Below are 22,006 nucleotides of genomic sequence, written 5' to 3'. Positions count from 1 at the left end.
AAGTCATTATTCAAAACTGCGTACATGGAAACTCATTTTCAAATCACTCAGACACACAAAGAATCAGAGAAACCTGTGGTACTTTGTGGGTCTAAGTGCTTTGAACATGAGCCCCAAAGTGAGCTGGTTCTGGATGCTATGATCCTGTTCTTTCTATGCTCTATGCTAGAGTACTGGGCTGAAAACCAGGGAGGCCCAGTTTAAATCCCACCGTGGCCCTTTGTAACCCGGCACATGCCACGCAGGCCTCCTTTTACGAAACTGTGATAGCAGTCTCGAGCGGAGGGAGCCACGCTCAATGGCCCGCGCTGACCCCAATGCTCGTTGAGTTCCTATGAGCATTGGGAGCAGCGCAGGCCATTCAGCGCGGCTCCCCGCGCTAGAAACTGCTATCGCAGTTTCGTAAATGAGGGGGTTAATCTTCCATTTCCTTGGGTAGAAACTTGAGGTGCAGTAACATAGTAACATAGTAGATGACGGCAGATAAAGACCCGAATGGTCCATCCAGTCTGCCCAACCTGATTCAATTTAAATTTTTTTTTAAATTTTTTCTTCTTAGCTATTTCTGGACAAGAATCCAAAGCTCTACCCGGTACTGTGCTTGGGTTCCTACTGCCAAAAGCTCCATTAAAACCTACTCCAGCCCATCTACACCCTCCCAGCCATTGAAGCCAGTAGTGTAGTAAGGGGAGGGGGAGATGGTCCACCCCGGACATCATCATGGTGAGGGCGCTGGCACCCCTCCTCTCTGCTCCCCTGCCACGCATGTCCCACTTCCCTTTCCCCATACCTCTAGCTGTTCACCGCCTCGAGCAACAACTTCAACGTGCTCTTCGCAACCACATCAGCTCCCGCTGTCACTTCTGGGTGCCGCTCATAGGAAGTAATGTCATAGGGAGGGCCGACACAGTCTCGAGGAGCACATTGAACTTGTTGTTTGCACGGTGATCAACTAGAGGTACGGGGAAAGGGAAGGGGGCATGCACGGCATGGGGGGGTGTCGGGGAAGGGTGCCTCTCACCCTCGCTACGCCACTGATAATGTGTCTTTCAATATACCTTTAACTACAGTTGCTGTATTGTTATATTGATGATAATGTATGTATCCTGTGAATCGCTTAAGTTTAAGCGGGTTAGAAATGTTTTAAATATTAAATAAATAAATAAAAAGTCCTATATATGCATAAATTGTTATGTGGGCAAAGTTAAGCATCCAGAGTTGGGGCCTTCTGGAGACACAGCTACTTAGATGCTCAGTTCAGGGACATGAATTGGTCCCTAGGCTGTCTGGAACCTTTTCACAGCTTCTGGAAGGGAAAGGAGTGAATCTCAGCATCGCTCAACGGTGATTTCTGTTAGCCCGACTTTGGGAAAAAATTTTCCCAAAGCCCAGACCAAAACATTTCTCAAGGTCTGCCTTAGAGGATCAAGCCCTTAAGGTCCGCATTGGTTGAGTTTTGAGGGGAGTCAGTCAAGAGCCATTGTTAGAATAGCTGGTCTGAACTGAGTGCATTACATTACATTACATTAGTGATTTCTATTCCGCCTGTGCCTTGCGGTTCTAGGCGGATTACAGATTAGAAGAGATCTGGACATTACCGAGAGAATTATGTAACAATGATTCATGTACTTTACATGATAAGGTAGAGAGTTACAAATTATAAGATTTCTGGATTTTTCTGAAAGAATTACATAGCAAAGAATCAAGTGTTTACAGGATACAGTGGAGAATATCAGTGTATACGGGTTACAGAAGAAAAGTTACCTAACAATGAAGGAAGAAGTTTGGTGGATACTGAAGGTAGATGCTATTTAGGAATCAGAATATTTTTGGTGGGTATGGTTCTAGGAGATGACTAATGTGTTATTCACGAGAGGGAGAGCTTGTGCGAAGGGGAGGAGATTAGTTAGTGGGGACGTGTTTTTTGAATAGAAATGTTTTGATTTCTTTTTGAAACACTTTGATGTCTGTTGTTTTGATCATCAGTTTGGTGATGGTGGGGTCAATTTTCTCTGCCTGTGTCGCTAGAAGGCTGTCGAAAAGTTTCTTACGTCGGGTACCATTATGAGGGGGGAAGGTGAATAGGTTCTGAGTTCTCCTTGATCTGGGTGAGTGGTAGTGGTATAGGCTGGCAAATGATGTCTTTAAGGCACCACAGTCCAAGTTAGTCTAGTTCCAGTTGATCAGGAAGCTCATAGGAGCTTGAAAGAATGAAAAAGTACAATACTCTCTTACCAAAATGTAAGTATCATTTCTTGAAAAAAGAGAGGGAACAGAAACCCCAGGTAAAATCAAACAAAAGAAAAACAAGTGGGGAGTGGAATAGAATGCGTCAACCTTGAGACAAACGATCTTTATTTCTTCAAATTATAATACATATTAAACCATATCGATAAAAAGTCCCATAATTGAAATGTCCTATGTTGGAGGGATTCAACAGATGACCCCACATGATCTGCCTCAGGGGTGTGATTATAAGTCCACTAGGTATCACGCCAGTGTTGGGAATACAATCTTTAAAAATAAAACCTGAAGCGTCAGCAGGACTCAGAAGTCATCGTGGAAGAATCAAAAACAGGGTACACTGAGTTCTCCCCATAAAATCCCTTGTCCATAACTCTGACAGCAGCAGCTCAGCAGGTTCATGCATGAGTCAGGTGGATTCCGCCACGTGCCGCAAAGCAGCTTCCCAAGATGATAGAAGCCTTTGGACTGGTTGCTAAGCAACCAAGCAGTTTCTGTTAGCAACAAACTTGAAATCTTTCTTTTTTTGTTTTCCAAAATCTTAAAGTGAGAGCATAATGTACAATATTGTAAAGGAAGGTAGATGATCTAAGTGCATCCCCTGGGTTGCATTAAAAAAACAACGGACACATGACATGTAAGCAATTATACTTTCCTTAATAACAAGTTGCCTTGATGGATTCACATACAAGGCACAGCAAAAGTTAGCATGCCCAAATCCAAAGAAACTGTGATGGCATTGTGACTTAGAGATAAGTACACCTCTTCTCCCTTGAAAAGAGGAGACTGAGAGGGGACATGATCAAAACGTTCAAGATAATGAAGGGAATAGACTTAGTAGATAAAGACAGGTTGTTCACCCTCTCCAAGGTAGAGAGAACGAGAAAGCACTCTCTAAAGTTAAAAGGGGATAGATTCTGGACAAAGTAAGGAAGTTCTTCTTCAACCAGAAAGTGGTGGAAAACTGGAACGCTCTTCCGGAGGCTGTTATAGGGGAAAACACCCTCCAGGGATTCAAGACAAAATTATACACGTTTCTGCTGAACCAGAACATATGCAGGTCTCAGTTAGGGCACTGGTCTTTGACCTAGGGGCCACCACATGAGCAGATTGCTGGGCACGATGGACCAATGGTCTGACCCAGCAGCGGCAATTCTTGGAACGATATATAAAAATTAGTCTATTGGGACCTATGATGGATACAGGGAAGGAATAAGTGCTTGCCCTGGGATCAATAGCATGGAATGCTGATACTCTTTGGGATTCTAGAATGTCGCTACTATTTGAGTTTCCACCAAGTACTTGTGACCTGGATTTGCCACTGTTGGAAGGAGGACACTGGGCTGGATGGAGCATTGGTCTGACTCAGAATGGCTCTTCTTACATTTGAATGTTTGGCTTAGTGCAGAAAGAAATCCTGCAAAAAATTCCCCTATTGTGGTGGTCCTCATTTATTTTAAATGTATTACATAGTATTTTACCTTGCTTTAAAGTTATGCTGAGTTTACTATTGGCTTTTGTTTTGATGCAATTTGGTGAAGGCTTTTTTTTTTTTTGTCGGGGGGGGGGGGGCAGAATTCAAATGATAATCAAACCAGAGGCTCTATTGCTTTGGAATGATCGTGCCAAGGCTCTTCCGTTGAGGAAGGAAGAGACGGTGCAGAAGAGAATCAAGAAGGCTCCGTATTCCTGAGGTGAAAAGCTCTGTAGTCTTGTGCCAACGGCTGCAGCCATTCAACCCAAAGTAATTTGAAAACATGAGTGAATGTCTGTACATTACCACTTTGCTACTGCATAGTAAATTTACACCCACAAATTTGCAAAGAATGAAGCATCAATCAAATAAATTAAGTCATATCCACTACAGTGAAGTAACAATGGAAATATGAGCCATACTGATTTACCATAGGTTACTATGGTACTAACTGTCATGGCCCCATTAGATTGACTGATGCCAACTCACTTACCCACAGAAAAATTGGCATGACCCATCTTAACGTTATCATGTTTTACCACACTTTAATGCATTGCCTTCGATTCTCTCTTTGCGCACAGCTGCGACACTGCCTTCTCTCATGTAACACAGATGAGTGTAAAAGGGAAGGGCAAACGATTTAAATTCAGAAGGAGTGTGTCCACTTCTTAATGGATTGTCTTCTATGTGGCAGTCCAAGAGCAGAAATTCAAAGAACTTTTCAAAGCAAGAGAAAATATCAGTTTCATAAAGTAACCTAGTAGTTAGAGCAGTGAGTCGAGAACCAGGGAAGCCAGGGTTCAAATCCTACTGACATTGTAGGTGTGATCTTGGGCAAGTCATTTAACCATTCATTGCTTCAGGTAGAAACATAAATTGTACATCCTCTGAGGATAGGAAAACATCTACAATACTTGAATGCAACTCACCTTGGAGCTACAATTGAAAAGGCATGAACTAAATCCAACCCTCCCACCCCCACCTCATAAAAATATCCTCAATATTAATTAGGAACAGCCCAAGACTTACTGGTTAGGTGCACACACTGTCAAAAAGGACATCTTGATTTGACTCTCAAAATAATGCTAGATAATGGAAGGCTCAGGGAGAAAGGTTCAGTCAAATGCTGCTCTTGTGATGACACCTAGTGGCAAATTAGAGCAATTTTGAAGGTAACTGAATCCTATTTTCTTGTCCACAAGCAGCTGATATGGGATTTGTCTTACTCTGTGTATAGAAAGGAACGCAAGGGAAACCCCCCCCCAAAAAAAAAAAAAAAAAAAAAAATAGAAGCTTCACAGACTACAAATCTGATGAAAACTGGGTGGGAAAGAGTAAGGATCAAGTCTAAGGAACAACAAGACATCTAAGTAAACTAATTTGATTTCAAGAGATCTTGCAACCAAGCAAAACAGCAAAGATTTATTATACAAACACAACCATAGAAAGCACACACGGTTAAATATACCAGCATAATGAAGAAACCAGGAATAAAAGCTTAAAATTTACACCTTAACATATGGACATCCACCATGCACAAGTTATGGCAAAAACAATTCTAATCTACGTATGTGGTCATCAGATACCAAGACAATAGCCAAAGTAATGCACCATGAACCTTCACAATTCTTCATGGCAACCCAATCTTGTGAAATAGGCTGTTTACATAGTCTAACCTATTTAGACATTTAAAGTCGCAACAAGTTAATGCATGTTTTCAGGCACCTATGTTACACCTGTTTTATAAATTGAGCACACACCTACATAGGTACTCTCTCACCTATGCTACTATTTTACATTTATATAGGTAGGCATCAGCACTTACACCAGCTCCAGGGATGGTGTAAATCTTAAGAACATAAGAACTGTCATATTGGGGCAGACCCAAGGTCCATCAGGCCCAGCATCCTGTTTCCAACAGTGGCCAACCCAACAGAAACTCAAATAATAGCAACATTCCAGACTTGAGATTGTGATGTCATAATGCCTCATTCCACCAGTGCCTAAGAGCCAACCTCAGCAGTGATGTCACAATGGCTTGATTGTCCTGAACTTGGTTCACATAAGAACATAAGAGCTGCTATACTGGGACAGACCAAAGGTCCATCAAGTCCAGTATCCTGTTTCCAACAGTGGCCAACCCAGGTCCCAAGTACCTAGCTAGATCCCGAGTAGTAAAACAGGTTTTATGCTGTGAGGAAAAAGCAGTGAATTTCCCCAAGCCATCTCGATAATGGCACATTCAGTATTCATGAAAATGAAGGCATTTTATAATCTTTCCCCTTGATATTCAGTGGGACTTAGCCATCCAGGAATGGCTCCTGGCCGGCTAAGTCCCATTTGACTGGCTATCCACTGAATATCGGGCTCACCGATCAGCTCAGTGGCTGACTAAGTTGTGCAACACAGCTGGACAATGCCATTTAAAAATGGGTCTATCTTTGGCCATTAGCCTTAGCCAGCCAGACAATGAAAATAGGCTTTGTAAGCTAAGTGGAAGCCGCCAACCTTTGCCCTGGATATTCAATGCCAATGACCCCAGAATTGATTAGCTGGAAGCACTGTTGACCATATGAGGCAGCTGAGCTTCCTCCCACAGTTCAATATCAGACCCTATGAGTGTAAGTGCAGACTCCGCCCATGCTCCCCTTCTGTGCACACCCACAGTGAAATTATAGATCATAAAACTTACGCATATATTTTCACACTAGCCTATATTTATAATACATCACTTAATTACACAGCTTTTAACAAAATTACCCCCAACATGACTTGAGTGTTTAGGAAAGGACAGAAATATTTTATCCATCCTACACAAATGGGGTCAGTTACTCTGACCATGGTAATGAGTAAATTAACGGTATGGTTTCTGCAATCCAATGAGGCTTGTATTGTGACTTTATATTAGAATTTCCTTATCTATTAAGTCATTTCAATTTAAATTCATTATAGAAGAACCGCATGAGATGAAATTACTGATGCATGGATTTGGAGAGTAAAGACAGATGGAAGATGGCATTGTAAATACCGCCCAAATATATCCGATTAGTGAAGCTACTAAAAGGATTTTGCACTTCAAAGTTACACATCATTGGCCTGAAGGCAAAGTACAAATCCTTTTATCCTTTCCCTCTCAAAACCCAGGAAACGTCAACCCTACAATTATTCCTGGCAATAGTTTCTAAAATTAGGGTGGTGACTCGGTGCCAGTGCTGCACTCTGTTCCATGCAAAGGACTTAAAAGATCAACTTCCAGGACAGGTCTCCCATTCCGCAAGCAGCTGGGAATGTAACGGAGGGGGAGAAGGGGGAGTCTCAGTCATTCTGCAACGTCAGTACCTAGTGCCTCGAATTAGGGCCTACGCTTGCAGTGCTCTGCAGTGACTCTTGATGTGTGGGTCCCTGCTGAGGGATGTCACGTAAGCAGGAAGGGGGTAAAAATTCCCAGGTATTTGTGAGTGAAGGCTCGCGGTGCCAAATCCAATTCCCAGCTCTAACTGTCACCTAAGGAACCAGGAAGAAGCCATTAGGCCAAAAATCTGTGAAAGGATAACTTGCTTCTATTTTCATTATTTTATAGAGCAATTATCAAACAAAATTCCAGTTCCTATATATAGAAGTCCCCATTCCCTTTCTTTATATCTGATGTACCACTTTTCCATCCATTTTACTTTTGATTAGCTGCATTGTTTATTATCATCTCAACATCTAATACATTTGGTACCAAAGAAAACAATAATCCAGCAGAAACACTGGTCTTGCAACGCTCTATCCTTCACCTTTTCCGGAGCTGGGAACTGCAGATGATTCACGTCCAAGGGTGTGATCAGAGGAACCGTCTGAAACCCATCCTCCTTAGGAGGTTGTTTGTTCTTGTCACTCAAATTACTCCCCAGCTTCACCATTCTTGTACCTCACTTTCCAGACCTAAAATCAAAACAATGGAAGTCAGAAAGGTTGCAAAACGAAACGGGAAGCACAGGAAACGATTTGATCGTCTGAAGATTCAGTTATGCATATCACTCCCCGTCCTGCTTTATCTGCCAGATTTAGGTGCACAAGATATGAATACTAATGAACTTTTCTTTTCATGTTCAGACAATCCAGTCTGAAGAATTTATGTGCAAAAAGAAAAACTAAGAGCAGCTGAACAACAAACCACAAATGTCCGACTGTTTTGCACCCTCCCTGTGAGATATTTTTCAACTACATAAAGCTAAAAATAATGCAATTCATGGATCCATTAATCAATTGTTTTGGATTATTGTTACATAGTATTGTCCAAAGAAGTTTTTGAATGAACGTTAAAAGAAAAATGAAAAAAAAAAAAATCTGCAAAAGACAATCGGCGAGCATCGCAATGCATCCGTTCCCCGGAACCGTAATTAATTCCTGCACAAAAATCTGCCATGGAGGTGACGGAAAATCCTGCCCCCAAATGAAAGCATAGTGCTATGGGGGCCGCCTACTTACTGTTGAAGACGCGGTTTCTAAGGCCAGACTTGGGCCAGGCGAAGGGGAAGGAAGAGGGAGCCGCGCTGGTCGCTGTCTGTGGTGCTGAAATCTCTGCGCGTCTGCAGTCGGCGGCTTCCCAGAGCTACTGAAGGCGAGCGGCGGAGCTGAGCGACTCCCAGCGCCCAGATCGGCTTCTCAACCTCGCATCCGACGGCTTAGCACCACCTGCTGTTTCAGACGCCTGGCCACAACGCTCACAAACAAAAGCCCCCGAGCAACGCCACCTGGAGCCCGTAGTGGCAAAGCAAATGGGAAACCTACCCCACAACATACAAGCAAAGCCAGCGAATTGGAGAATACGGCTTCTAAATGCAACAACACAGCCATATTTTTTTTTAATGTGGTCTTTTCAATTGTTGACGTGTTTCTTCAAAAGAAATTATTTTAGAATTATATTGAAAGTACTCTCTGGTATCAGCTGGAAAAAAAACACGAAAATAATCAAATACAGGCATTTGTTCAGGAAAAAAAAATGGAAACCCTCTGCCGCCAAATTTAAAGGCACTTTTTTTTTTTGCTACTTCAGCTTGTCTGCAGTGTTCTTTGCTCACATGTTTAAAGACAATACTGTTGTCAGTCCAATTCTTTATATATGAGGTTGCAAACCATTGAGGAAGGCATGTTCGCCGAAACACAGACCGTGTAGGGTCCGGGTGGATTTTTACCACAGCATTTTCTATCATTGTACCTTTTAAATTGAATTTTCATGGTTTTATATGTCAGTGTTTAATAAATTATCTCCAGAACATCTGTAGCCACAGTTTTTGTTTCCATCGATGGATCATCGGGTCTCCCCATTTTTCTTTGTTGTGTTACATTGTATTTTTATGCATAAACTTCAAAAAGAGCTTATCACATATATGACAAGGAACTTATAACCATCGGCTCATGTTATATTTATTTTCTCACAACAAAATGTGCATATTTAAAGACTAATAAGTACATACCAGTTATCTGGGGCTGCTTCACTGTGCCAGAAAGAAGTTTCAGCCGTCTAGGCCGGGGCTTTGATGCTGGATGACATAATCACCACTAAAGCTTACAGCTCAGCATCGCAGAACCTCTAGTCACGGGTCTGCAAACGCTGAGACATTTGTACGTGAGCAACTAACCTATCTGAAGTCTTGTGCACTCTAGCTTTTTTTCTCCAAATACTTAATGCACAAAGGAAAAACATTTAATTCCTGTTTTTTTATTTTATTTTATAAGTTACAAGCAGTACAGGCTGGTTTTAGAAATGATCAGTGTAATACAGAGCAAATCCTGCAGAAAGAATAAGGTATCTTCTTATCTACAACGCCAGAAGGAAAGTATTGCTAAAAATAATTTAATCCTGAAATGCTGAACAAGGAACATAAGCATGAGGTCATAACAGTTTGACATGGCTGGTCTTTGCCATTTACAGATTTGTTAACAATTTCTTACAAGCTTGGTCTGAGAAGTAAGGTGGTCAGTTTAACTACTTCCAGTCTTTCAACAGTGCAGTGTTTGCTTGAGATGGCATTCAGAAATAACTATTCCCCCCCCTCCTTTTTTTTTTTTAACCAAACAATGATTAGCGCAGGGAGTCACACTGCTTCCGACGCTCATAGCACACAGCATTTAGCGTGGAAACCTGCGCTGATAACCACTATTGCGGTTTAGTAAAAGTATGTGTGTGTGGGGGGTATCTTTCTTAATCCAAAACAGAACGCTTTGTGATAATGTAAAAACAAAGGGGTCAATATTCAAAGCTAGTTAACCTGGTAAGAAAACCTTTGGTCTAGTTAACTGGTGCTGATCAGACCTTGAGGGAATATTAAGCCATATTTACCCAGTTAGTATCACTGAATATCCCCTCTAATTGCAAAAGTCAAAACTGGCTATTGTGTGGGTGATCCAGAGGCGGAGCCAGCACTTAACTAGATAAGCACCAATATCTAGTTTTTAATTAAGTTAACCAACCAAACAAGACCATATATTTAGCATTTCTAGGTTTGGCCAGTTTAACTGAACTGGTCAACAACTGAATACTGGCACTTCTCTGGTTAAGTGTTGGCCATCCGCACATTTCCAAATATTTAATGCCCGTACCAGGACATGGCAAAGCATTGAATATAATCTCAAAAAAATATATCAATGGTATTGGCCTAGTGGTGAAGCACATTTATTAATAGTGGAGCAAAAAACCTCAACTGCATTAAAAAATGCTTATCAGATGCTTCCGTGGGTATCTTCACCACTAGGCTAATAACATTGATATATTTCTTGAGATTGGATTTTTTGTTAAAGCACCACTTAGCGCTACTGTTGAATATTATCCCCTGAATTGCAATAATGTAGATTGTATCAAACAACAATACTTAAGCCTTAACAACAAACTTTTCTGAAAATATACTTTTAAAATGTCTTTCAGTTGAAGACTTTTAAAATGTCTCTCAGTTGAAGTCTCATTCTTTCCTATATCCATCCAAAGATTCACTCTAAAGGAAAATAGTGATCAAAAATACCAGAGTTACCATCTTGTATAAAATTTTAAAACACACACACAATTAAACCACTTAGCAAAGAGAAGTATTTTAAATGTTAGATCTCCATAAATTTTCATCAGTAACGCGGCAGAGTGAAATCCCCGACAGACAAGGCCGAAGCAGCCTGTTTAGAGTGCGACTGGCCCAACGCTGCTTCGGATGAAGGTAGGGCTCACTCGCAGTCGGCGGGGAGGGAAGGATGGAGGGTCAGCATGGGTTTGGCTGCTGTGGGGTGGGGGTGCTCAAGGGTTCTGCTGCACAAGGGATGGGAGGGAGGGAAGGATAGAAGCTGGGCAAGGGTTATACTGCACAAGGGATGGGAGGGAGGGAAGAAGCTGGGCAAACTTCTGCTGCACAGGGGGATGGGAGGGAGGGAGGGGAGGAAAGATGCTGCAAATGTGGGAGAAAGGAAAAAGGAAGAATTGGGGTGAAGGAGATGAAGGGAGAGATGATCATGTACATATCCCAAAAATAAGACCTAGTGCTTTTTTTGGGCCCCAAATTAATATAAGACACTGTCTTATTTTCGGGGAAACATGGTACTAGGCTTCTTAGCTGCTGTGCATCCAAAATTCAAGGGAGGCATGTTGGAGGCATGTTATGGGTGGGCTTAGACTTGGATATCTTGAGGCGATAATCAAATCTTTCCCAAGAGATCCTGGACAGAACTTAGACATTTTGTGATAGACTTGTTTAAGAGCATCTAAGTGCCAACAAGGTACCCAAACTGATCAGATGACCACTGGAGAGATTAAGTAATGACACCCCCACACTCCCCCAGTGTTCACTGACCCCTCCTACTCCTCTCACCCCCCCCAAAAAAAAAAAATCTGAATGAAACAGAACATACCTGTCTCTGGAAAGCCTAGTAAAGCATCACACGGGTGTCTTAAGTAGGCTGGTGGGTGGACTAATGAAGAGGAGGAGCCAGGCCCATAATCACTATATTTATTTTGAAAAATGTGAGCCCCCCCAAAACCCTACTATACTGCCATATAGGTACCACCTGCAACCATAAGGGCTATACAGGTCTGGGGGGAGTTTTGGAGGGCTCATCATAAAGTATAAGTGTGGGTTATGAAGAGATTTACATCTGGTACCTTTTATGTGAAGTTCACAGCAGTGCCTTCTAAAGGTGTCCCACTGCTCTGTTGGCATTTCCGTGTGTCAAAACAGTTATGCATCCTAAGACTGGATGTCCTGACTGCCAAAATGTCTAAGTAGGCGATTTTAGAAAAATAAATTTGGATATCCAGCAGTTTTGAAAATGGATATTTCTCCTCCTCTACTCTTAGACGTCTTGGGGGAAACATCCAAAGTCGGACTTAGACACACTATCGAAAATGGCTTTACACATACTTAGAAACCATCTAGACAGTACTCCAACAGTGAAGCCCCTCGACAGCAGGGCTCAAATTTTGTTTTGCCAGAGACTCTCATTATGACCTTGAGCAGATCCCTTTCATAGAACGTAAGCTCAATGAAGATGGATAGAAAATGTTTTACTGTTGATACATGATTGGATGGCCAGTTTTAAGTTAAAATTAAATAAAGAAAAAAAATAGAGTTTTCTTGGCTTCTAATAACAAGACAGATGAAAAAAGTTACAATTAAATGGGATTCATTACATCATTATTCTGACAAAAATGAAATCACAAAAAGATTCAGTAGTTCGAAAATGAATTTTAATGCTATGGAAGTTAAGGTCCATTTGTTCTTATTTTAAACCTTATCTGTTTCAACTATTGGTGCAATCTCTTTTATTAAATATCCTAGATTATTGCAATATCACATACTTAGCAGGTTCCTATAAAAATTTCCAAAAGTGATAAAAGTATCCAAAATTCTGCACTGTGTCTGATATTTAATCTGAAAAAATGTGAGCAACCAGAAATGACACCGGTTCCCAATACAAGCCAGAGTATTATTCAAATTGGGATGTGCTGAGTTAATGGAGCGTGAACTGATTTGCCCAAGATCATGAGGAGTTGCAATGGATTTGAACTTGAGTTCTCTGATGCACAGGCCATTTTATTTATGGCCTAAGCAGCTCCCAATAAAACATACATAATAATACAAACAAACACAACAATCGTGACACACAAATTATCCTACTCCGCTATCTCTTCAGCTGTTCTCAAAAGGCCTCATATTGCTGGACTCCTCCACTTTCGACTTACTGAAGACTTTTCCCATTGACAAGAAATGGGAAAATAATCTTCGTCAATCAGACTCACAGCATTCATTTGGAAGAATTGCAGCTTTTCCTGTTTATATGCAAACTATGATCTCATTCACCAAACTCCTCAACTGGAAATTTTAATACTCCGCTGCTGCATTACCTACCTTCATTATATATCTGGCTGCATGTGAGCAGTCTGGTTCTAAGCTTTTCATTTTCTTCAAGCATTCTTGAAATTACTTTTAACACCTTATGACTGCCTGTGGACTTAAAATCAAATCTTATATGGTAAGAGTTACAATCTTTTCTTTCTTTTTACATGAAGTGCTAGTTTAAACATAACAGGTTAATACAGTGATTCCCAACCCTGTCCTGGAGGAACACCAGGCCAATCGGGTTTTCAGGCTAGCCCTAATGAATATGCATGAGAGAGATTTGCATATGATGGAAGTGATAGGCATGCAAATTTGCTTCATGCATATTCATTAGGGCTAGCCTGAAAACCCAATTGGCCTGGTGTTCCTCCAGGACAGGGTTGGGAACCACTGGGTTAATATATTAAAATAAGATAGAGCCAGCGATCAGGATGAAGGAGTTGAAAACGCCTACATGGTTGGGCAGCTAGCAAGCAGACGTATTTCTGGCAAACCATCCATATCCGGGTGTTTAAGCAATAAGAGAACAATCTGAGTGTTAGATTCATTCCCAGCTTTCTAGAACACTAATATTTTCTGTCACACCAACATAAATACAAGTTTATCTCAAAGAGTAAGAAAAATCCAGCCCTGATACTACATAAACAGTTTCATGTTTTCAGTGAAAAGGTGGTAGAGAGAAAAGGAAAAAAAATCAAAGACTTAAAATATTATGGGCTATATACAGAGGGGATAGATTCCGTACAAACGTAAGGAAGTTCTTCTTCACCCAGAGAGTGGTGGAGAGCTGGAACGCTCTTCCAGAGGCTGTTGTAGGGGAAAACACCCTCCAGGGATTCAAGACTAAGCTGGACACAAGTTCCTGCTAAACTGGGACGTACACAGGTGAGGCTGGACTCATTCAGAGCACTGGTCTTGACCTGGGGGCCACCGCGTGAGCGGACTGCTGGGCAGGATGGACCACCGGTCTGACCCAGCAGCAGCAACTCTTATGTTCTTAAAAAACAGAATAGGTTACAGCTCAAAAAAGCAGTGGTATGAAAACATGGTGCTTGTAAGATAAGGGGAACCTTTGCACAGTGGCAGATACACCCTAAACAGCTGCAGTATAACACCGTGATTGTGATATGATTGCATCAGGCCTCCCAGAAAGCATCAAGGTAACCTGCAAGAACTTCATACTTCCAAGAAAGATGCAAAGCTTCAGATGAAGAAGCTAAAGCCTGATCTCTGATCAGCACAAGGCAATCAGACCTTGAAGGTTGTTGGTATTATTGCAAAAATTAGTATTTGAGTGTTAGTTTAAGTTATAGTTTTGTCAGAAACAAAGCTGAAGGTAGCAAGGTCTAAAATGGCCTTCTGGGAAACGTAATGGAGGACATCACAATAACAGATTCTGGGCATGCTGGGTAAAGCAGTGGTAGGAACAGGATTAAGAAGTCAGGCAAAAAAGATGGGAGAGGTTCCTTTTTGGACTGCATATGGAAATTTATACATGCATCAAGCCAAAATGGAGAAATCTCAACTAGGCACACAATGGTCCATTTGGTCTTTGTCATTATTTTTTATGCTATTATGTTACGTGAACTCTTCGTATCTGAAAAAAAGAACCTATGTGGGCTGAAAGACTTCTATGTTATTAGAAGATCTTATCAATTGTGGGAGTATGTGGTGCATTGGTTAAAGCTACAGCCTCAGTACCCTGAGGTAGCGGGTTCAAATCCCACACTGCTTCTTGTAACCCTAGGCAAGTCACTTAATCCCAATTGCACCAGGTACATTAGATAGAGTGGGAGTCTACCGTGACAGTTATGGAAAAATGCTTGAGTAACTGAATAATTTGTAATCCACATAGAATTGTAGGATATGCAGAATATAATATATATTTTTTTAATATCTGATTTTCTTCAACTAAAGCTACTGCAACTGATTACGATTATATTGTCTGCAGGAGAAACAAACTACCAGTGAAATACATTTGTACTTCTTCACATAACTCCTGTATGTAATGTATAGAGAGCAATTTTTAAAACTCATGTCCAAGCAAAAAGCAAATGCTTTATGTGCAGGACTTTCTTTGGTATTCCATAATACTGAGCACAAATTTCTGGAACGCCTCATCCTGCCCATGTCCCTCCCATGGGGAAGACCCTCTTTGCTGTTGCACACGGACACACTTAGGTGTTATCCTTTAACTGGGGGCGTAAGTGTGTTCACGTGCCAATCTTTCTGAGAATCTGCAAGTTGTAAAATGATCCCTAAGAGCCAATAACATTTCGCTAAATGCAAATTACACGTGGTAATACCTTTTTCTGTTTTCTTTTTCTAAGTCTCGGGCCACTGGCAGGAAATCCAAAGATGCTGAACTTGGCCACAGGTAAAACACCTACAACAATAGTGCAAAAGTGAGCAAAGCACATACTGTAGTGAGCTATGTCTAACTAGAGGTCAAATGCGAAGCCCCTTAAAGAGGTTTTTTTTTTTGTGGTCAACGGGTGATAATTTTTCCAGATGTCTCTAGACAAACCCAGTTTAAGAGGAAACAGTTCCTTCAGCTAAAGCCAAAGGTTTTGGCAGTCGGAGCTACTTTCTTCTTAAAATTTCCATGTAAATGCCTGATATCATATGGAAATGATAAATATGTGTTCTTTGATCCAGCCCAGGTAGAAGATTTTATCAAAGAGAAACCTTTGTTGAAAGTTTAATTCCTAATATTCAGTTTATTTTAGGAGGATGACGTATAATACATATAATAGCCATTTGCCTGTTCCTAGATAGTAGATAGAAAGATTTGCTTTGATGTTTTATTTGTACTGGCGATCAGCTTTAATGTGGACTAGGATATGGTTGAAATTGTTTCCTTATATTATGTTAATTCCCGTTAGGGAATTTACATTTGTATTTTTTGTGTTCATTCATGCATGTTTGTTACAAAGATATTGTAATGAATAATCTAATAAATAAAGATAAAAAAAAAAAAAAGAGGTTTTTAACTAAACCACGTTAAGCACTTAACACACGGCTAGCACAGAACCACATTAAGGGGATTTGCGGTAGTTTTGCACTTAGCATGTGATAAACTGCACGTTCAATGCATTTTGTGTGAGGAGGCATGTCATGGACAGAGAACGAGTATGGAAAGTGTTTTGTGGTTTGCGCACTGCAAATACCAGGCACTAATGTACAGTTAACATGGAACCACTTACTATCTCCTACTGTATATTGGAAACACTAAGGGGGAAATTCTGTAATTGACGTTTAAAAAGATAGGCGCCTATCTCTTGTCAATCACACTTAGGCGCCTTTTACAGAAATGCGTATAACTTAGGCACCTGAAAAAAAGATTGACTCATTTGAGCTTTGGTGCTGGAGAAGGAGCTTATGCGTGCTGTGGACCACCAGAAAAACTAACAAATCGATTCTATATCACTCAAAGCCCAAATGATGAAGTTATGACTGTCTTGCTTTGGGAATACTGTCAGAAGAGAAAGATCTTTGGATAAGAAGATCATGTTTGGGGAGATCGAAGGAACCAGGCGAAGAGGGCGACCTGCAATCAGATGGCTGGACACGTTGAAAACAACCATGGGAATGACGCTGGAGGACCTTTCCGGACATCATGTTTGGGAAGATCGAAAGAACCAGGTGAAGAGGGCGACCTGCAATCCGATGGCTGGACACGTTGAAAACAACCATGGGAATGACGCTGGAGGACCTTTCCGGACATCATGTTTGGGAAGATCGAAAGAACCAGGCGAAGAGGGCGACCTGCAATCAGATGGCTGGACTCGTTGAAAACAACCATGGGAATGACGCTGGAGGACCTTTCCGGACTAGTACATAACTGATTTCTTTTTAGATTCGGAATTCAAGTTGCTAGGACTTGAGCACAAGTCGATGGCACCTACGTCATTTAAAGAATCACACCTAGTAGCACCTAAATCCTTCTCTGCCCCTAAACATGCGCCTAAAAAGTTAGGCGCCTTGCGATAAGTGCCTATCTTTTGTAGAATTGTACCTAAGAAGATAGGCGCCTATCATCCAATTAATTTTTTCAATTATGAGCTCCTAATTGATGCCAATTTCCTGATTAACTTTTGGCGCCTATTTATTTAAGTGTCTCTCATAGAATTTCCCCCTAAATGCTTCTGCACTAACTCCAGAATATCGCGTGCTAATGTAACTGGACCTATAAAGACAAATACTTGGAATGCTCTCAATGGTTGTTGCAGTATAGTACAACAACAAATTATTATTTCTATAGCGCTACCAGATGCACGCAGCGTTGTACATTGTGGATGCAAGAGACGGTCCCTACTCACAAGAGCTAATTATGACAGACACACAGAGGAGGGCTAAACGGTGGTAGGGGACTATAAGGGAATGACAGACAGATGTGTTAGTCAGGTGAGTATTTAAATGTAGCTTCAAATAAATCTGGCTTTGAATACTGCCAGAGATGAAGCCTGATGCAGTGAGCCAGGCAGGTTGTTCCAAGCATGCGGTGCGCCAAGGAAGAAGGGACAGAGATGGGGGTTGGCGGTAGAGGAGAAGGGTATAGAGAGGAGGGACTTGTCTGATGAGTTGAGTTTCCGGAGGGGAGTACAGGAGGTAACAAGAGAGGAGAGATACTGAGGAGCTGCAGTGAGTACACTTGAACGTCAGCAAGAGGAGTTTGAATCGTATGCCAAGACAGACTGGGAGCCAATGAAGTGACCTGAACAGAGGAGCAATGTGTGTATAACAACCCTGGCGGAATATGAGGAGCGCAGCAGTGTTCTGAACAGATTGGAGAGATATGGCATAGCAGACCGGTGAGAAGAACATTGCAATAATCCAGACAAGAGGTGACAAGGGCGTGGATGAGGGTTTTGGCAGCGTGCTCAGAAAGGAAAGATTTTAGCAATATTATAGAGAAAGAAATGACAAGTTTTGGCAGTCTGTTGGATACAAGAGGAGAAGAGCGATGAGTTGAAGATGACCCCGAGGTTGTGAGCTGACGAGACAAGGAGGATGAGAGTGTTATTCACCGCTAAAGAGAATGGGAGAAGGGTAGAGGCAGGTTTAGGAGGAAAGATAAGCTCAGTCTTGGCCATGTTTAATTTTAGATGGCAGCGAGACATCCAGGTAGCAACATCAGAGAGGCAGACTGAGACTCGGGCCTGGATTCCCATAGAAATTTCAGGTGTGGAGAGGTAGATTTGTGAGTTGTCAGCATATAGAGGTACTACAGGAAACCATGGGATAAAATTAGAGCACCAAGAGAAGAAGTGTAGATGGAGAAAAGAAGGAGGTCCCAGGACAGATCCCTGAGGTACGCCAACTGATAGCAGAAAGGCAGTGGAGGAGAATCCTCCATAGCTTACGCTAAGGTGTGATGGGAAAGATAAGAAGAAAACCATGAAATAACAGAGTCTGGAAACCCAAGCAAGGACAGCGTTTCAATGAGTACGGGGAAGAAGGGTTACCTTTGAAAGCTCATCAGTGCATAGGAGGAACTGCTGTCGGTGCGGTATTGAAGTGGTAATGGAGGCAGGCGGGCTGGCCAGGTACACTCCCACGCAAGCCCCCAAGGACTATCCTCAATCCCCACAGGATCCCCATGAGTCTAAGGGGATTCCCTCAGACTTGGGGAGGATCCCTGTGGGATTACCACTGACCCCGTTCCCGTGTGGCTCTCTATTTCAAATGTACTAACAGAGAGCATGAACTAAAACCGTAATACAGTTTAGTAAAACAACTATTCCTCTGGATGGGGGCACAGACTGTGATGGTCTAAATTCAGCTGGAAATTATTAGCTGTTTTGGTAGAATATAGACAGTTGAGGGTTTTACACTTTACCCAAATTCTATAAGTATTGCTCAAAGTTGCACACACAATGTAACTGAATAATAAGCCAATCTGCACCAATAATTGGGTGTTATATTATCAGTGCTAATTGGTAACTATTTGAATTTACAAACACACATCTCGCTAGGCGGTATTCTACAGATGTGCGTGTAAATTCTTTGCATGGAACTGAAAAGAAGGAGCAGCCATGGAAGGGGCATGGACCTTTCAGGGACATTCACTAAAGGTACGTTTATTTTTGTAGACTCAGAGGGATCCTAATTTAGGCATGAGGATTCACACCAGGTCTCAGTTGGTGTAAATCCTCACCCCCCAATAGTAGATGCCAATCCTGCCGGTAAGGTCCATTGTATATGCGGCGCCCAACTAGGCATGGCGTTTGTAGAATGGCAATCGACACTCGTTTTTTTTGGGACTCCATTTTCAGAATCTCATCCTTTATATGTAATGTGATTGTTATATATGTGTACTGCTCATAGGATTTGGAATGCTTCTTCCCTTTGTTGTAGTAAATGGTCACTGGACACTGCATACCCTTCCTCCAGGAAGCAGCACACTTGCCCTTTGCACTCTGCAACAGGGGGGTCCCTGGAGCTGATGAAAGCCCTGCTCCTGGTTTGCAGGTCGTCCTCTGCATTTTGCTAACCTCTGCCTTGCCTTCACCTTGCTTTTCCCTTTCCTCTTCCCTGGTGCTGCTCTGAGCATACCCGGCTCCTACCTTCCCCCGCTCTTGTCCCCCGCCCCTGCTCGCCCCCTGCCGGCCGAGCTGTGCCCTGCTGCTTCCAGCCTGGCAAGCCGCCTCAGCCCACGTGGATCGGGCGTGATCGCGGCACATGCGCAGAGACTTCAACCCCGCCCGCTGCCTCTCGCTGCCGCCGCCATATTGGATGACGCTACCGCAGCAGTGAGCGCCGAAGCGGTTGACGTAGACGGCCCTGAACGGTTCCCTTCGTGTGACTTTCATAGCGGGAGGAGGGAGTCGCGCTCCTTTCCCAAACGTCAGGGAAAGAAAGAGAAGAAATAACGCCTCGGCGATAGGGACCGTCGATAACGACGCGTAAGCTCCGCCCCTCGGTACGTTGACGTCGGCTACGCGCGGGGGCGGGGCGTCTGCTATCTGGACTATCCCAAGTCGCGGACTAGGAGAGGGGTGGCCAAGCGGCGGAATTGAAAGGCAAAAAAGAAAAGCCCGGGATACTTTGCTTTCTAACCTGTGTTGCCACCATCTACGAAGACGTTGGCAGCTTCGTTTGTTTCACGTCTCCGAGGGGGGAAGCTTGACTTTCGGACGCCCCTATAGAATGTAGGAGCCCAGGGCGTGATTTGCCCCGGAACAGTGGAGGTGGCCCGGAAGTGCAAGCGCTCAGGCAGTTCTCTTGCACATGTCCTTTAGACCAGTGTTTTTCAACCTTTTTACACCTAAGGACGGCAGAAATAAAAGAATTATTTTGTGGACCGGCAGTTGAAGAACACTGGGCTAAGTCATGGGCCAGACCCCGCCCCCATAATAGTACTAATTGCATCTTGCACATCCCGTGCCTCATCTGGAAGCCTTCCCGCTGACGTTGCAACGTCAGAGAGAAGGCTTCCGGTTCAGGCGCAGGATGCCCGTAGGAGCCACTGTCCATGGTTTTGTGCACTGAATCAGTGAGGAAGAGGGAGCTGGCTTGAAGATAACGCCGCATCGATCGCACCATGGACCGGCAGTTGAAGAACACTGTTTTGGGCCTGATGCATGTGCTGGCCCTGTGGACAGGCAGGAAATTTCTGTGGACCGGTGGTTGAAGAACGCTGCTTTAGACTGAATGGTGGGGAAGAGTTCTAGGGGCAGCCAGGGCTTGGAAAATGGGTTAAGAATGTAACTCACTAACCACTAAAGGTCAGGCTCAATTGCATAAAGATTAAAAACCACTTCTGTTGCTGCTGAATAAAAGGAAACAGCGGGAAATTAAGTAAACCTGAAACCTCCTCAGCACTTCAGAACACATAAGAGTTAGGTGAAAGCTCAGTAGTAGAAACCGAGTCTCCTCCTTTGAACGCAGTTTTTTCTTTTTTTCACAAGCCCTGTTTTATAGGCAAAGAGTTTGGGTGTTCCCTGATGTGGCACAGACAACTCAAGAACAGTAGGAAACTCTTTTTGAATATGAGACAAGAGGTTAAAAGCTTAGCAGCCACTTTCCTATTAAGCTACCCTTGCAAATGTCTGCTTAGATATGCAGAGATAAAATACATCTGTTTTGCTACTGAGTTTTTCTAGCTACTAAGAAGTTAATCCAGAATGCATAGTGTTGATATAAGGAAAAGATAATGTCACACATTAAGCCTGTTTCCTAATTAAAGGGGTCCTTTTAGTAAGGTGCGCTGACCAATTTAGTACACACAAAATTCTATGAGCACCTAAGTCAAGTTTCCTGTTTCAGAGATCTCCTTGTCTCTCTTTTTTTAATCTCCCTTTCACAACAGTGTGGTCTAATAATTATTTTTAAAAAATTATTTATTTTCATTGTTGTTCTTTTGTAATTTTTTTTTTGTTCACTATATTTCTCAGACAAGTTGGATGCTTGTGAATTTATTTGTTAAAGCATAAATAAAATGATTTTAAAAAAGAAAGTAAAGCAACATGCCTTCCTGTAGCAGCCGGAGTGGCGAAACAGCATTAGGTCGAAGGCTTGCTGTGTGGACATGTAAAATGCTGGTAGAAAATGAATATATCTGAAAAGATAAGTAATTATTAATATTTATTTTAAAAAAAGAAAATATTTTTGACTGAAATTGAGATTAAGAAGCTATGAAAAGGTAGAAAATAATAAAAAGAAAAAAACAGGCCAATGACGATGTACATCGGATCTATGCTAACTAGCATTTATAATCAGACAAAAGTAAATAGCTGAAGGTCCTGATATAATAATTTTGCTAAATTTGAGTAGGAAGCTATATATAGGTGGTATTTGAGTAGCAGCTTCACAGCTTTAGCTATATGGGACATATTAGAATACAATATATGTATTTTTAATGGCATTTTAAACTTAAGTTAGGCGCCTAACTTAAGGAGTCATATATACTCGAATATAAACA

General features: G+C 42.1%; 1 protein-coding gene across 3 annotated transcripts in view; it reads right to left on the bottom strand.

Moving 5' to 3' along the window:
* NSG2 (neuronal vesicle trafficking associated 2) overlaps nt 1-20,260 on the bottom strand; it is a 38,312-nt gene extending 18,052 nt beyond the window's left edge. The window contains exons 1-3 of one of the 3 annotated variants that reach the window (XM_033927523.1): nt 20,143-20,245; nt 15,387-15,466; nt 7,498-7,645 (exon numbers count right to left, since the gene is read on the bottom strand). In XM_033927523.1, the coding sequence (XP_033783414.1) occupies nt 7,498-7,623 (126 nt within the window). In that variant the 5' untranslated portion in view covers nt 7,624-7,645; nt 15,387-15,466; nt 20,143-20,245. Of the gene's footprint in view, nt 1-7,497; nt 7,646-8,191; nt 8,320-15,386; nt 15,467-20,142 lie in introns of those variants that run through there. The other 2 variants (XM_033927524.1, XM_033927522.1) reach the window with 2 other exon arrangements.
* Between the last annotated feature and the right edge of the window lie 1,746 nt (nt 20,261-22,006).

The sequence above is a fragment of the Geotrypetes seraphini genome, chromosome 18 (genome assembly GCF_902459505.1).
Source record: "Geotrypetes seraphini chromosome 18, aGeoSer1.1, whole genome shotgun sequence".
NCBI lineage: Eukaryota > Metazoa > Chordata > Amphibia > Gymnophiona > Dermophiidae > Geotrypetes > Geotrypetes seraphini.
Note: the sequence above shows the minus strand (reverse complement) of the source record. Positions and strands in the feature narration are given on the sequence as shown.